The 15,396-nt window shown below is 44.5% G+C and overlaps 1 protein-coding gene across 1 annotated transcript in view; it reads right to left on the bottom strand.

Moving 5' to 3' along the window:
- Window positions 1-282: 282 nt before the first annotated feature.
- Elovl6 (ELOVL fatty acid elongase 6) overlaps window positions 283-15,396 on the bottom strand; it is a 106,147-nt gene continuing 91,033 nt past the window's right edge. Inside the window, exons 4-5 of the mRNA XM_059266222.1 lie at window positions 6,632-6,783; window positions 283-1,118 (exon numbers count right to left, since the gene is read on the bottom strand). Coding sequence (XP_059122205.1) covers window positions 688-1,118; window positions 6,632-6,783 — 583 coding nt within the window. The 3' untranslated portion in view covers window positions 283-687. The remainder of the gene's footprint in view (window positions 1,119-6,631; window positions 6,784-15,396) is intronic.

The following is a 15,396-nucleotide window of genomic DNA, read 5'->3' as shown; positions in this document are numbered from 1 at the left end:
TCAGTAGCCTGAGGCTGTGCAGTGGTGGGGGAAGGGAGTATCTATCTTTTTAATTTCAGCTGCAGTAAAAATAATTAAGACATCTTTTGTCCAGGGGCTACAAGCTAGCCTTCCTTTAAAAGGCCTTGATTTTTGCAAAAGCATTGCTGTTCTAGATATAAACCCTGTGTCTCTTCCATGTTTATCTTTCCTACCAGCTCTGGTTTCATGTTGAAAAGATAGAAAGGATTGTGTGTGTGTGTGTGTGTGTGTGTGTGTGTGTGTGTGGCGCGCACGTGCACACACATAGTTTGAAAAGGGGAACTCCTTTACCCTTAGAGAAAAATAACTCTGAACTGATTTTTCCCCTCTTCCTGTAGTGTTTTGCTTGTTTTCCACTAATCGCTCTGCCCGTGGCTCCCTTTGGATCAAGTGTGTTCTAGAGTTGACAGATAAGAGGGAAGGGGGTCCCTCAGCAGCAGTACTTTGAGACGGAGATGTGCTCAGTGAGTCCTCACCCAAAAAGGATCATAAACTTACTGGGTTAAAGTCAAACTAATCATTGCTCCCAAGCTGCCTCGGGTTGTGTCTGCTCCTACGTATGTTTTGTTTTGTTTTAGCTGCACCATATGGTTCCTTGTGCCATTTTCTTTTGTCTGTTATTTTTCGTGATGACCCTGAGCTATGTCTTCCTCCTCAGTTCTGACCCTATTCAGCCTTCGTGGTTTTCTTCATTTTGCCGATGTAGGCCTCGAAGAAGAAATGGCAGAAGAGCACAAGGTAGCTGAGGTACATGAGTGAGGACCAGAAGATGTTCTGAAAGTGGGAGTAGCACTGGTCGTTGTCACGCTGCATCCAGTTGAAGACCAGGTAGTTAATGACACAGCCCATCAGCATCTGAGTGATCTGGGACAAGGTGATGAACATGGCAAACTTCCGGGAGACTCGGAAACCCGCAGCCCGCAAGGCATAGTAAGAGTACATGACGGCATGCACGCCATAGTTCATAGTCATGAACCAACCACCCCCAGCCACCATGTCTTTGTAGGAGTACCAAGAGTACAGCAGCACAGTGATGTGGTGGTACCAGTGTAGGAAGATGAGCTTCTGCTTCCGCAGGATGATGAATATCGTATCTCCTGGAAGACAGAGAGAGCAAACAAAAGTGTGTGAGGCCCACAGCTGGCTCTGGAAGAAGTCGGGTCGAAATCTTCAACCAGCAAGACAGGCTACTCTTCCAGACACTCAAGAGAAAAATCTTACTGATTTCTGATCTGAAATGGACATTATCAACCAGACTCAACCATACACAAGTGGAAACATGACCAGGAGGAGACAGGTGGCTGGTCTCAGAGCAAGTATGACCAGAAAGCAGACTGAAATGCAAACTCAAGTGCCCAACAAAATGCTCTTAGGCATCTCGATAGTAAAGCCATAATTACCCTTAGGTAGTTTAAAAAAAAAAAATATAGCTCATAAACATGTATCTCGTGAGCTCTCTGTAAAACTCTGTAAATGAGAAAGACATGATTCAGGACAGGAGATGTAGCTCTGTGGTGGCACAGGGCTGGCCTAACATTGGCAAGGCCCTGGGTCTGATCTTCAGTCCCCCCAAGAAGTGAAACCAAACCAAAACCGAAACCAGAAGAAAACCCAAATTAAACAGAGACAAAGGCAGAGTAGGGTAGAAACAAAAGACACCATAAGAATATTGGCAACCATTTATTTATAGCAATCAATGAATCAAGTGGGTAAAACCTGAAAACAAGACTTAATTTTATGACACGAGTATTAAAAAGCTCTCCAGAATGTCAACTTTTTCGAATGTCAACTTTTTCCGTAACTCTCTCCGATATAAAGAAAAAGAAAAACCCATTGGTTTGAATAGGGAATTTATATAAAAGCTAGAGCTATGCTCAAGTAGGTAGCTGCTCTCTCTATCTGCCATGATTTTGAGAAATTTATTCTATAGGACCTTTATGGGGGGAAATAAAGCGAATCGTAACAGATTCACACAGTTAATGCTGCTTCCACTGCCCAGCGCTGTAGTGATCAGACATGGTGAAACCATCTTCAGGACGGGGCCATGGTTCGGCTGGTAAACTGTTTGCTGTACAAGCCTGAGGATTGAGTCTGCAGCCCTGGCACCTCTGCAAAAAGCTGGGCTTGCTGACGGGTGCCTGTTATCTCAGCTGTGGAAGAGAAAGGCTGGAGCTCACCGGCGCAGGCCTAAGGAATCGGTAAGCTCCACTGGAGCTCACCAGCGCAGGCCTAAGGAATCGGTAAGCTCCACTGGAGCTCACCAGCGCAGGCCTAAGGAATCGGTAAGCTCCACTGGAGCTCACCGGCGGCAGGCCTAAGGAATCGGTAAGCTCCACGTTCGGCAGCAGACCCTGCCTCACAGCATCAAGTGGAGAGTGATTGAGAAAGACACCTGAAGGTGTCCACAGGCACACACACTCATACATCAACATGAATGTGCACATGTACAACACACTTAAAACCTCTTTCACAGGTAGGACTACTTTTTTAATACCAGTAAGGACTAGAAATTTGTTCTATTCTGAGACTTGATTACAGACAAATGGAACAAGTCTACACCCGAGTCTTACCCCTCACGTTCTTGGTGGATGGCCTAGAGTTCCTGGTGCAGGCAAGGTCAAGGAATGCTGGGTCTTGGAAAACCTCAAGGTTCTGATGGCTGCGGCTGCACTACATTACTACAGGTAGTGTCCCGTTACATTTACCAGGAGCTATTACTTTATTTCCCTGCTGAATTATTAAACCTAATTACTTCATATTTGTTTAGAACAGAAAGCAAGTTGCCAGTGGCTACATTCCCAAACCTATTATGAAATTTCCATTGAAATCCTGTGCTGTCTTGTGTGACCCTGGCTTCTATTATGCCTATAAATGTCGGGCAGGCTGAAATGACAGATGGCGATGGTCACTCTCATGTGTACACTTCAAGGGTCAAGTTCGACTTCTTATTAAACTATACTATTTTGGCATGCCTGTCAGAGCCACCACTACTATATAATAATTACTGCTCCGTTTCTTCTTTCCCTCTTTGGACTATAACGTAGACACAACAATTCCAGCCTACCTTTGTTAGTAGTGGAAAGAAGGGGAAAGTCTAAGGAATTTCATGTTCCAAAAAAATTTAGTCACTCTCCTAATCGAGATATATGAGTCTTTAACATTCACACACACACACACACACAAATCAATCTGATACAATACCCAGTCATAATGAAAGCAATTTGCTATAAAGAAATAAGCACTTCATCCTATCATCACTCTTACATGAAGACTTGTGGTACGGAGGTGCTCTGTGCTTTCCCCTCTGAACTGGTGGTAGTGTTATGTTCGAGCGTCTCAGTAGGCCTAGCTACTTTCGGGGGAAGGAGACGAATCTGTCACGGAATCTTGCAAACAAAATCCACCTGAATTTACATTAAGTCTTTTTCGGAACTCATGTTTAGGGTGGTAGAAGGGGAAGATGGTTCTGAGCAGCCCTACTCAAAGCCATATCAAGGTTACTGTCCCCAGAAATGGTGGTTTCCTGTAAAATACTATGGTTGGGTTCCAGAAGGGCCAACCTCAATCTTCATGGCCTTCATTACTGCCATGCTTTCTGATGCAAACACAGTTCTTCTGTCCATCACCACTGTTTCCCATTTTCCCAAGTCATGCCAAATCACAAAATTTGTAGGTGTAGCAAAAGCTATAGAGGAACTAAGAAATGTATGCTACCCCAAGGACTATGATGGGCTCAATGTTGGCCAGCTGGTCTTCTTGAGCAAATATCCCTCGGCATTTATGGAACTGGTGCTAGCCATGTATAAGTGGGAGAACTTGCTTTTGAACATGTCTGCTTTTTCATTATTTTTGTTAGCCTGTGACTCATGTTTCTCTTTACAGTGACCCCTATAACCCTTGGCCCAGCTATTTTCAACCAGGAGATAGCTAAGCAGACAAGACATGGTGTTTCTTGTACCCAAGATCTCTGTGTGCCTATGGAGAAGTCAATTAGTCCTTCTCTTTCCAGGGCAATCAGAGCCACCAAAAGACATGTTGAGCCAACTGTGTGTGTGTGTGTGTGGCTTGTCACAGATGGCTGAGCTCCTCTTAGCAGAGTTAGCTGGAGTGCTGCTGAATCAGAGCTTCCAAACAATGGCAAGCTCAACTGAGTAAGGGCCTAGACGCAGAGCAGATGTTTCCAAGTCTTAACAAAAGCAAATCTCAGCAGGTTTTAATAGAATTCCAACCGTAGGCACTGGCAATCTGGCACACAAAATAGAGGGACGGCTCTCCTGCTCTTGCTTGTTCTAGTAGAGTGGAGTCCTTTAAATCCATGGAGTTCACCATTACCGCTGAAACAGAGAGCCCTCATTGCTATCATTAAGGGTTTAGGGAAGCAGAGTCAGTGGTGTGAGTACCGTTTCAGCTGGGGGAGATAGAAAGTTCCAGAAACGATGGTATGATGGCTACACCACAATGTGAATATTATGCCTATTTAACCCCCAGGGGAAACGAAAAGAGTGGTGAAATTTATAGGTATATGCTTTTAGGGGAATTGCAAATAGTTTCAGTGTTGTACTGTATGGTGTGTGTGTGTGTGTGTGTGTGTGTGTGTGTGTGTGTGCGTGTGCGTGCGTGCGTGCGCGCACACGCACGCACACGCACACACATTCCCTCATGATCTTTCTCTTTGGTATTCATAAAGGATCCCATAAATCTTAGAATATAGAAAGTAGGATCTAAAGATAACCTCTACATAATTCTAATGGATAAATCTTTCTTAATCAAATGATAATGACGAGACTTGGTAATTGCAAAAGACTAGGAGTTAATATAACCTTCAAAACGCACAGGCAAAGACACTGTAAATAAGTGCTGAGGCTGGTTTGGGGGACACCTGTTTGGATTTTTAGACCTGTGACATTCAGCAGCTGCCTCCAGACAAGGACACTGTTACACAAGCTGTAGAATGTTTGGAGGCCATTGTTCCCTATTTCCAAATTAAGAACGTGTTGTCAGATCTTAAAATACTTCTATGAAGGACTTGGGACTGTATGAAGAATGTGTCACCATTAGAGAGCTGGCAGTATTCATTAGGAAAGACTTTCTATACGTTGGTCAATGTGAGCGTATTCAACAAGAAGTGTGCGGCCCTAAGTTTGAATCCTTAGAACTAACACAAAAAGCTGGATGTTTAGTGCAAGCATCTGAAGGAGGTGGAAACAAGCTTGGGGGCAACTAGCATGGTGTACACACTAGAAAAACAGCAGTTAAGAGACCCTCTTTCAAATGGGAAGGGCTCAACACCCAAGGCAGTCCTCCAACCTCCAAATGCACGTCATGGCATGTATATACCTGCATTCACACACCCAAATGTGTACATATACACATCCACACTCACACAAAATTTCCTGGGGCCCTGGTCTGTAGTCTTCATATTGTAAAATTCTATGTCAAATAGCTTTGCATTCTAATAATGGGTGCTGATATAAATTCACTGACTGACTGAATCTATATTAATGCAGTTTATTCTCAGTTTGTGTTCATGGGGCTACGTGTATATGCATATGTGCCTGTCACGTGTACACACACCACTCATTCTGGATTGTGTAGAGACCTGTACTCGCATTCTGATCCTCATAGGAAAGGCTTTTAGACCTTTGTTACTCTTTCTTAGTCTCTGATCTTGGAAGACAACAACCACCAATCCAACCGCCACCTACTTGCAGGCAGCAGACTTAAGAGAACATTGTGGCAAACGGCTCAGCTGCTCCCCAACACACTGGAGAGAACTCATGGTCACGTGTGAGCGTGAACTGTGAGAACTTTACAAAGCACAGCCAGCACAGACTGTAGAAGTCTTGTGATGAACCGACAACCTGTCATTCCCCCCCCCCACACACACACTTTTTTTTTAAAGACAGGGTTTCTCTGTGTATCCCTGGCTGTCCTGGAACTCACTCTGTAGATCAGGTTGGCCTCGAACTCACAGAGATCTACCTCCTGAGTGCTGGGATTAAATTAAAGGCATGTGACACTACCGCCAAGCTCTGTCACCTCTTTTTAAGGGAGATAAAACGAAAAAGTGGTGCCCTACATCTACTTTCCCCAGAGCCAGACTCATGGATGAAGAAAACCGAACAGCAGGATTCCACAGTTAGCATTTGTTAATGAGAACAAGAACCCCAGAAGTGAAGCTTAATTTCCCAACCTGAACCCTAACTCTAGGGATGGGCGTCTGCTTATCTCCACTGACTTGGAAATTGCTGGGTTGTTCATTTTTCTCCTGTTTTAATATTAGCTCAGCTGTTAATGGGCCTTAGAGAGGAGACCGTGTGCGTGTGTTATTTTATAAATCCCTGAGACTGGCTTATTTTTAGTAGAGCTAGGAAATTGGCATTTGAAATCTCGTTTTCTGTCAATAGACAGAATGTACAGTTACTTAAAAAGGAGGGAGCAGAGGGGTGGGAGAGGTAGTCCAAATCTTCCAGTTCATGCATTCTAGCTTTTCAGCACCAGCGAAGACAGGCCCGACAGTGGAGTGTTGCTTTGTTCGCTCTTACTAAGTCCTGTGTATGTGAAGCTGCATACACAATGGGGGGAGGCAGGGAAGGGGAAAGACACTCACCTAGTTCGGGTGCTTTGCTGAGCACAAATGCGTAAGCCCAGAATTTGCTGACAGGTCCATTGTAAAAACTCTGGTCACAGACTGACTGCTTCAGGCCTTTGGTCATCAAAATGTACACCATGTAAGCACCAGTTCGAAGAGCACCGAATATACTTCCGTTAGGAAAAGAAAAGAGAGACGACAGTTAGGGGAGCAATTTCACTTAGGACATTAACCTTCGTTATGGTTGCGTGTGAAATGGCCACCGTAGGCTCATTTGTTAGAATACCTGGTCCCCGGGGGTGGCCTGTTCTGGAAGGCTCTGGAACCTTTATGAGGTTAAAGCCTTTTCACAGAGGAAGTACATCACTTGGGTGGGGGGGGGGGCTTGAAGTTGTTTAGCCTGGCCACATTTCCTGTTGTCTATCTGCCACTTGACCGTGATGGAGTATTACCAGCTACCTAATGTCCCTCCTGCCACACTCCCTTCCTCCAATGATGAATCACATCCCTCCTTAAAGTGTAAGTCAAAATACATCCACCCTCCCTTGTTCCTTCTTCCTTCTCACAGCAAGAAGAAAAGTAACTAATACAACCATACTTAGAAGACAGGTTGGCCACTGGTCAAAGCCGGCAGAGAAGACGCCTAGTACACAGTTACCCAGGTGTATTTTCAAGTGCCCCATAAAGGAGCTAACACAACTCTTGATACTCTGTTTTGAAGACCATTTGCTCCTCATCAGTGTTCCAGAATGAGGTCATGGAAAAGAAGACTCAGTCGACACCAGCATCTTATGAGGAATGGTTTGGTTTCTGCTTGGGAACTATTTCATGAAGAGGAAACCAGAAGAGCTGTACGTCCTTGGCATTACCTCAGTTCTATCTGTAGTCAGTCATTTTCCGAGTTCCATTGGCTCTCATCCCTGAAAGTCTCTTAGTGTCTCTAAGCTAACTCGCCCTTCATATCTGGACTAGATGCCTTGGCTACTACAGCAGGATCCCAGCTGCTGGTCTTGACTCTGTGATCATGTTTCTCATCACACCAGGAGTGCCTTCTAGGCTCAACTCTATTACCAACACTTCTAGGAATTCCATCCACCCTAGAAGAGTTAATGTTCACCCAACTGCACACACTAACTATCAACACTGTTCGAGGTGCTTGCCTCCACGTGTTCATAGATGCTACACAAAGATGTCGGAAGGAGAAAGGTTCTTGATAATATAAACACAAAACAAACACTTTCAACTCGGACCTGATAAGGAAACAGGAGCATTTTGGAACATGCTTATTTAATGATGTAACTGGAAACATGAAAGGACTTGGCAATTGGAACAAGGAGTGAACCCCTCATGTGTGTATCCATCTAAGTTGAGACTGTATGTAAGCAGCGCCTCTGAGTGTGGTATCCCTCATTTCAATACATATTGTCACTTTTTGTACTCATCCAGTTTCCTCCTTCAGTGGCTCTCTGCACCTAGAACCCCTCCCTGTTCCTCACCAGGAATCACGTGGCTCTGCGGGGCTTATTGCTCATCCTCACTTACTGATGTTCTTGACAGCTCTGCTGGGTACCGCCTGCTCTCTCCTCAGGACCCTCTGTGTACTCCTCCCCCTGGGAGCTAGCTTGTCTGTGTTCCTCCCAAGGCTGGATCCTTGTTCCTTTAAATCTCAATGAGGCATTATCTCCTGAGAGGGATGCCTCCAGGTTTACAGTCAACATTAATAGCCTCATTTAGAGGCAGTGATTTGAATTTCATTGGTCAAGTTGGATAATGGAAATTTTCATTCTTAACTGGATTCCCTCTACCCTTCCTTAGTTCACTAGAGGATAGCTGAACTTTAATATGAAAGGTTCCAACTTCTCCAAATTAAGGTTTTACACCTTAGACACTCCGCTGCTTTGGAAGTTAACAGCAGCTTGGATGTGTCATCCAATGGTGGGCTGTCTAAAGAAAAGTCAAGGACTTCCCTCCTCCATATTAAGAGTCCTTTCTTCAGGTTGTTCCAATAGCTTACTCTAAGAAAATCAAACACCTTATCTGTAGTTCAAGAGCAACCTTGGGTGTTTAACTCAGTTTTTAGCACCCCCCCCCCCCCCCCCCCCCGTTCCTCTTAGCAGAGATTGGCTAGAGAACACATATGGCCAATTCTAGCCAATGCGATGTGAGAGGCCTGCTTCGGGTTGAGAAAAGTTTCTTTGCTAATACGGAATTACTTGAAAATGCGGCAGACATTGGGCAGCCATGAGGACAAAACCAACCCAGGACAGCAAAACAGTGACTCCAGATGTGGCTGAGCTGGTGAACAAAATCATGTTTCTATTACCCTGGAATAGACTTCTTGCATTTGAGAAATAAATCTGTATTGTCTAAGTCATTTGGAAATTTTCTTCCTATTACTTGCAGCCCAAAGCCCTAAGTAGATACAACACATGGATATGATTTGCAATTGATCGGGCTTTTTGTTTTGTTTTGTTGTTGTTTTTAAACATTCTGTACAGAAATCACCTTTGGGGCTCAAAAGTACAAGTGGTCGTCAGTACTGCTGGTACAGTACATATCCTATCAGTTACCTCTCATCATAACCAGTAGGGGGAGCTATCAATGACTTTTCTTACATCTAAAGCAAGCAAACATGTGACACCCTTCATTGGCTAGATCTAGAACTTTTCTGTGAAAGAATATTTTATAAAGCATAGTCTTCCCATCATATCCAGCCCGTCATCCATGTGGCCCTGAGATGTTTCTCTACTGTATCTGTCGCCAGACTGACAGCAAGTTGTCAGAGCAGACCCCAAACAATCTTTCTAATCTTGGGAATACCTGTAGTTTATTCCTAATTTCTGTTAATAATTAACCTTACTTCCTCAGTTGTTAAATATTTAACACAATGGTTTGGGGAGACTTCATGGATACGGTAGACATGTGACCAACTCTAGTCATGTGGTGAGGGCTGCTCTGGGTTGGGAATGCTCACGTTGCTCCTAGTCTGTATTGTCTGAAAATGCAGCAGACACTTTGCTGGCGTTAGAGCTGGGGGTAAATGGCTGTTCACAGGGGTGAGTGTTAGAGCCTGGGAAAGTCACTGCAGACTTCTGACATCATGATGACCCACAACACACATATTATTGTCTCATAGCTGGGCATAAGCCTCATTCCTTCAGCTCTGAACAATAAGGCTGATCAAAACTGAGGACAGTGGCACTTTTGAGGGACCATGTCAGTGCCAGCCATTGGGCCCGTGTGTTCATGGGCAAAGGCGCATTGTTGGGCTATGACCACGCTCCTGCTGGGGAGCACCGTGGAGCTGCTCAGCCAGTGAGGTGACACTCATCTGTGGGAAGTCACTAGCTCTGCCTCTGCCACATCTCAGCCATGTGTGTTTTGGATCAGTTGGCTCTTATAACAGCATCATGCTGGGACACATGGCTAAAATATACTTTAAGGTGAGACCTCTTTTCGTCTATAAGTTGCGTTAATTGTAGAGACAGTGTGACCGAGCTGAGAAAAAGTGCAGCTTTGGTTCCGTGACCCTCATCTCTGGGACACATCACGAGTCCTTTTTATGAAGAAACACACTACCCACACCCACAGCTGGAGTTCACGTCTTCTGAACCTGTAGAGGAGCAGTTGACAGCCAGGGACACACACACACAACTAGGGGCACACTCGAGAACCTAGCTGGCACAGGCTCCCTGCTCTCCTACCCAGATCACAAACCCGGTGTGTGCCAGCTTTCTGCCAACTCTGTCAGTGAGCAAGTTCGTAATTCCAATGAACAACTTGGAAGAGTGGCTGTTGGCAATGGAAAGGCAACTAATTGTGGTGCACGCAATCTTTAGTCAGCTGACAAAGACTATCACAAGGGCAGGAGAGCGGAGTCTGGGCAATAACGCTTAATGTGGGCAGAGGACCACCACAGTAATTCCTTTCTGTTCCAGTGTCCCACTCACGTACTTAGCTACTTATTAGTTCTGAAGGCCTATGCTTAGCTTTCTTTTTAACAGTGACGGGAAAGCAGAGTCTCGGGGAGGAAAGAGTGAATGTCTCTGCTCTCCCCTTACCAAAATGCAGCAAGGTCAGTGAAGAGCCCTGCTTGGCTGAAGGGTTACCTCTGGGCCCCCTTGTAAGAAAGGGTATTTTAAATTTCCATGGTAGATGCCAGGAACAGGTAGTAGACACTAAATTGAGAAGGGAACAGTCCATGGGTTATTGAGGGAACCATGTTCTCTGTACTCCAGGTATATACATTCAGTACTGCTTATTTTTCAATAAGCATATATTAGACTGATATTTTTAACAACTCTACTTAGATGGGTAGCTGGTGACCACTGACACCCTGAATAAACAGTACAGAGGTGCTAGCAACAAGCCTTAAGACTGACTGTTCAGTGTGAAGATGAGGTGGAACAGTAATCACCCTGTGTTTAATAACAAACTGGTGGGGGCGGGGGGGACTGCAGTCGGGATGTAAAAATAAAAACAAAAATAAATACAAATAAACCAGCACTAGGATCGTTGGAAAAAGCCTGATTCATTTACTGAACCAACAACCATTTAACTAATACCAATGTCAGATACTGCAGTACTCAGGGGAGGACAGAGAACCTCTGTCACATGCTGTGAGTCACAGAGATACATAACACACACACACACATACACACACACACCCCAACATAAAAGGGGTAGTATATGGCCAGGACTCCTCTGTGGATAGTACAACACTTGAAATAGAAAAATTTTGTCTTTAGGTTGTGTTAGCTATAAGTATTAGGATCCTTGAAAAGGAAGTATAACGTGCAACATTTTGTGTAAACAGATACATTTAGTTTCCTTTTTAACATGTTTAAAATAAGGAGGTGGACCTTGCTCGTGTTTCTGAACAAAAACTCTACCAGGGATCCGTGCGGTAGGGTAAACAGTAAGTGGTGTTATCTGATCCTTGTTTCAGAGTTTACCAGCTGCCTTTTATCCCACAGTTGTTGTGACCTGCTGTGTACACCGCTTCAAGAAATACGCTTTTGGAAATGGTTCAGAATTAAACTTTTAATTCATCAAAAGAAGTATAACAGATACCACTAATGGTCTTTACCTCATGCTTTGACTCAAGTTCTGCTCCTCTCTCTACTTGAGACTAAGGTGCCTCTAAACTCTCTTATCATCCAAATATCAAAACGGAATGAATATCTGAGGAATGATTGAGAATTTCAGACCTGTCTTAAGAAGGGTCTTGTGCAATGAGCCCTTTCAGAGAGTTCCATTTCCGAAAGCCTCTTCCACAGCATTTCCTTATTGCTCTTGGCATTTCTGTACAGCATTTGGAATTCTAACATGGTCCCTAAGGCTCTTCGTGAAACACCAGCTACCCCCAAGGTCTGCACCAAAGGTACAATTACTTCCACGATGGGGTAATGAAACTGTTTTATGGTACTTCTATCATAACATCAGTGTCTGAGAATTCGTCAGTAGTTCCAGCATGGCAATGGCTGACCCAGCAGTAGGAGCCCTTTATGAACACAGGAGAGGCCACCGAGAGAAGAAACTCTGGTAACAAAATCTAAGCTGACATTGTTCTTCGACTCAGACAATATCCAGAGCAGGGCAAATACCCAATGATCGCAGACAGAATAAAAACAAATGAACAAACAAAACACAAAAAACAGCTGTAACGCATTTACACTTAGGACAGGATGCAGACTACAGGCGTGGTACAGAACCAGACATCCATGCCCCTGTCGTCTCTACTGATGACATGCAGCTCAAGTCTGAGCCCTTCCACACTGGAAGACTGCATTCTTAGCAGAGAATGTCAGACTTAAGGGCTATTATTGAGCCTTGGAGAAACTGTTTTTCAACAACACAGCAAGCTAAAATACGGACTGTTTTTGTCCAGCAGCTAACCTGAGATATCTGGCCCTTACTCTGTCCCTCCACTAGGCAAAGTGTATAATTATGTAATTTCCCTTTAGCTTTCACTACTGAGAGATGTTTCTACAGGTTTTATGTTTTAATTTAAATTTGTATCTAATTATTTTATGTGGATGGGTATGTTGTGTGCCACTGGCCTGTAGTGCCCATGGAAGCCAGAATATGGTGTTGGATTCCCCTGGGACTGAACCACCATGTGGATGCTGGGAATGCGATCTGGGTCCTGTGAACGAGACAGTGATCATCACCACTGTCTCTCCAGCCTCTGGATTCATCTATTTTTACTGTGAAAATATTAAACCAGACACTTCATTTGGAAACTTGGAAAATCTCCCCAAATATGATGGCGCAGAAGGCTAAAACTGTCCATTATGTGAATTATTAATTAATATGACACCCGTGTTTGGATTCTACTTGGAGTACAACAGCAGAACCCTCTTCTTCCCCTAGAAGTTATTAGAAAACTAATTTTAAACTCACTTCTTTTTTTCTTGCATTTTAAAACTAGTTTTTGCCAGGTGGTGGTAGTGCACGCCTTTAATTCCAGCACTCGGGAGGCAGAGCCAGGCAGATGTCGGTGAGTTCGAGGCCAGCCTGGTATACAGATCGAGATCCAGGACAGGCACCAAAACTACACAGAGAAACCCTGCCTCAAAAAGCCAAAAAATAAGTAAAAAAATGAAAAATTAAAGTTTTTTTATCATTTTAAGTAACATGCAAAGTAATAGATTTCGCTGTATGACTAAACTCTCATTTCTAATGTTTATAATGTTTGCTTCATATTTAATCCTTGGGGTTCTTTTTTAGTTTTTAATTAAGAAAAGATACCTCTGAAGTTCTAATGTTCCTTGGACCCTACTTCCTTCTTGAAGTGCAACAATCACAAGAAAGAATGGAAATGAAACCAGGCGGTGATGGCGCACACCTTTAATCCCAGCACTTGGGAGGCAGAGCCAGGCGGATCTCTGTGAGTTCGAGGCCAGCCTGGTCTACAGTGCAAGAGCCAGGAAAGGCGCAAAGCTACACAGAGAAACCCTGTCTTGAAAAAAACAAAAAACAAGACAACAACAATAAAAAAGAATGGAAATGAATCATTAGAATTGAAGAGAGATGATAACAAAGAAGACTATTGGGTGTAAACAGTGAGCCTCGTTTAAAATAAGGAGGAAAAATCAACATGGAGCACTGGATTCATGAAGCAGCTTCGAGGTCATTTTCATTGTAATGACATTGAAAAGTGACTCTAAGCTCAGAGGACAAATTCAGGCTGAGCTAAGAAAGTGATACACGCCAGGCGGTGGTGGCGCACGCCTTTAATCCCAGCACTCGGGAGGCAGAGCCAGGCGGATCTCTGTGAGTTCGAGGCCAGCCTGGGCTACCAAGTGAGTTCCAGGAGAGGCGCAAAGCTACACAGAGAAACCCTGTCTCGAAAACCAAAAAAAAAAAAAAAAAAAAAAAGTGATACACGCTGTGGTATGGAGTCCACCAGTCCTGAGGGCTTCACGCAGGACACAGTTGGTGGAAAGTGTCCTGCACAGAGCTTTGTGAACGCTCAGAATGTGCCCCAGGAGACATGCACTATGGTGGGTATGCAGGGCACAGCTGTCTCCATTCACAAGGCCCCCTGGATAAGCCAGGGGACTCCGGCCTCAAACAGTTGTTCTGATTATGTTTGATAGGACGGGCTGGCTCTGAGTCATCTTCTGATGGATCAGTTTAGTTTCCTCAACTTATAAATATAAGCAATTTTTTTCAAATAAAAAAGAAAGCCTTAAGCTTCTGAATGTTGCTTAAATAATACCTCCTTATCTCCCAGTGACCTGACATGTTAAACACAGCTGAACACAGTCCTTACATCAGAGTGTACAACTTGGAAATGACCCACTTGTTCCAAGAACCTGGCAAGGTATTGGCACTCTGGGGCCAAGTTTGAATGACTAACTTGATTAAAAACTAGCTTTTTGCCTAGTGGGGAAGGAAGAGGCAAAGAGAAAAGAAAGTAATTGTGAGTGCACCAGTAGTACCATGATGGAGCTCCATCAGCAGATCCCACAGAGAACAGGGCGCATGGCTGTAGTCTAGGATCGGCCACACGTTTTCATAATGCAGCGGGATCTTATGTTACTGGAGTTGCTGTTACACTTCATTGGGAGTTATATGGATTCCTATCTGCTGGTACAAGGGCTGGCTGGCTTCAGTTCCCTCAGGACCAATAAGGAAATTGCCTGTGCCAACCTCACCCTCAGTTTCAGACCTAACGGTGCCAGGTTCACTTCTGGCTGGCTCAAACTTGACTCTGCAAACATCTCAGGATGTCTCACATTTGAGGAACTTCACTGAGCCCCTAGATGAGGCAACACCCTAGCCTCATGAGGCATTACCATCTCTATTTTCTAGGCAAAGACATAGGCAGCAAGAGGGTTTGGGGCTAGCCTAAGGACTTCCAGCTCCCACGCAGCAGACACTTCAGCTTAGGTGGGAGCTGCTTCTGAAAACTCACCAGGCTGTCAGTTAGGAGAGCGGCTCTTGCTGTGTCTGACAAGGAAATCTTCTTCAAGCCTTAGGAGTCTAGCCCTTAGTCCCGGGAGCAACTACTGGTCTCAGCTCTAGGCTAAGAACATTCTGCAGACGTTCCACTTCAAGATGCCACATTGCCTGTCCTGTCCAATGAATCTGTGCGTGAAGCTACGTCAGGAACCAATGGAAGGAGTCGCCCATCTATGAGCCACAGATATCCAAGTGAGAACCCTTCGCCTTGACTTTGAAGCCCGAGAGTTCTGCTGACCTTTCAAAGGCCGTGTCCTGTGGTGGGTATGCTTCCTTCCTGAGTGACCTTCTCCATTCAACCACTAATGCAG

The sequence above is a fragment of the Peromyscus eremicus genome, chromosome 6 (genome assembly GCF_949786415.1).
Source record: "Peromyscus eremicus chromosome 6, PerEre_H2_v1, whole genome shotgun sequence".
NCBI classification, from domain to species: domain Eukaryota; kingdom Metazoa; phylum Chordata; class Mammalia; order Rodentia; family Cricetidae; genus Peromyscus; species Peromyscus eremicus.
This window is presented reverse-complemented; position numbering and strand designations above follow the sequence as displayed.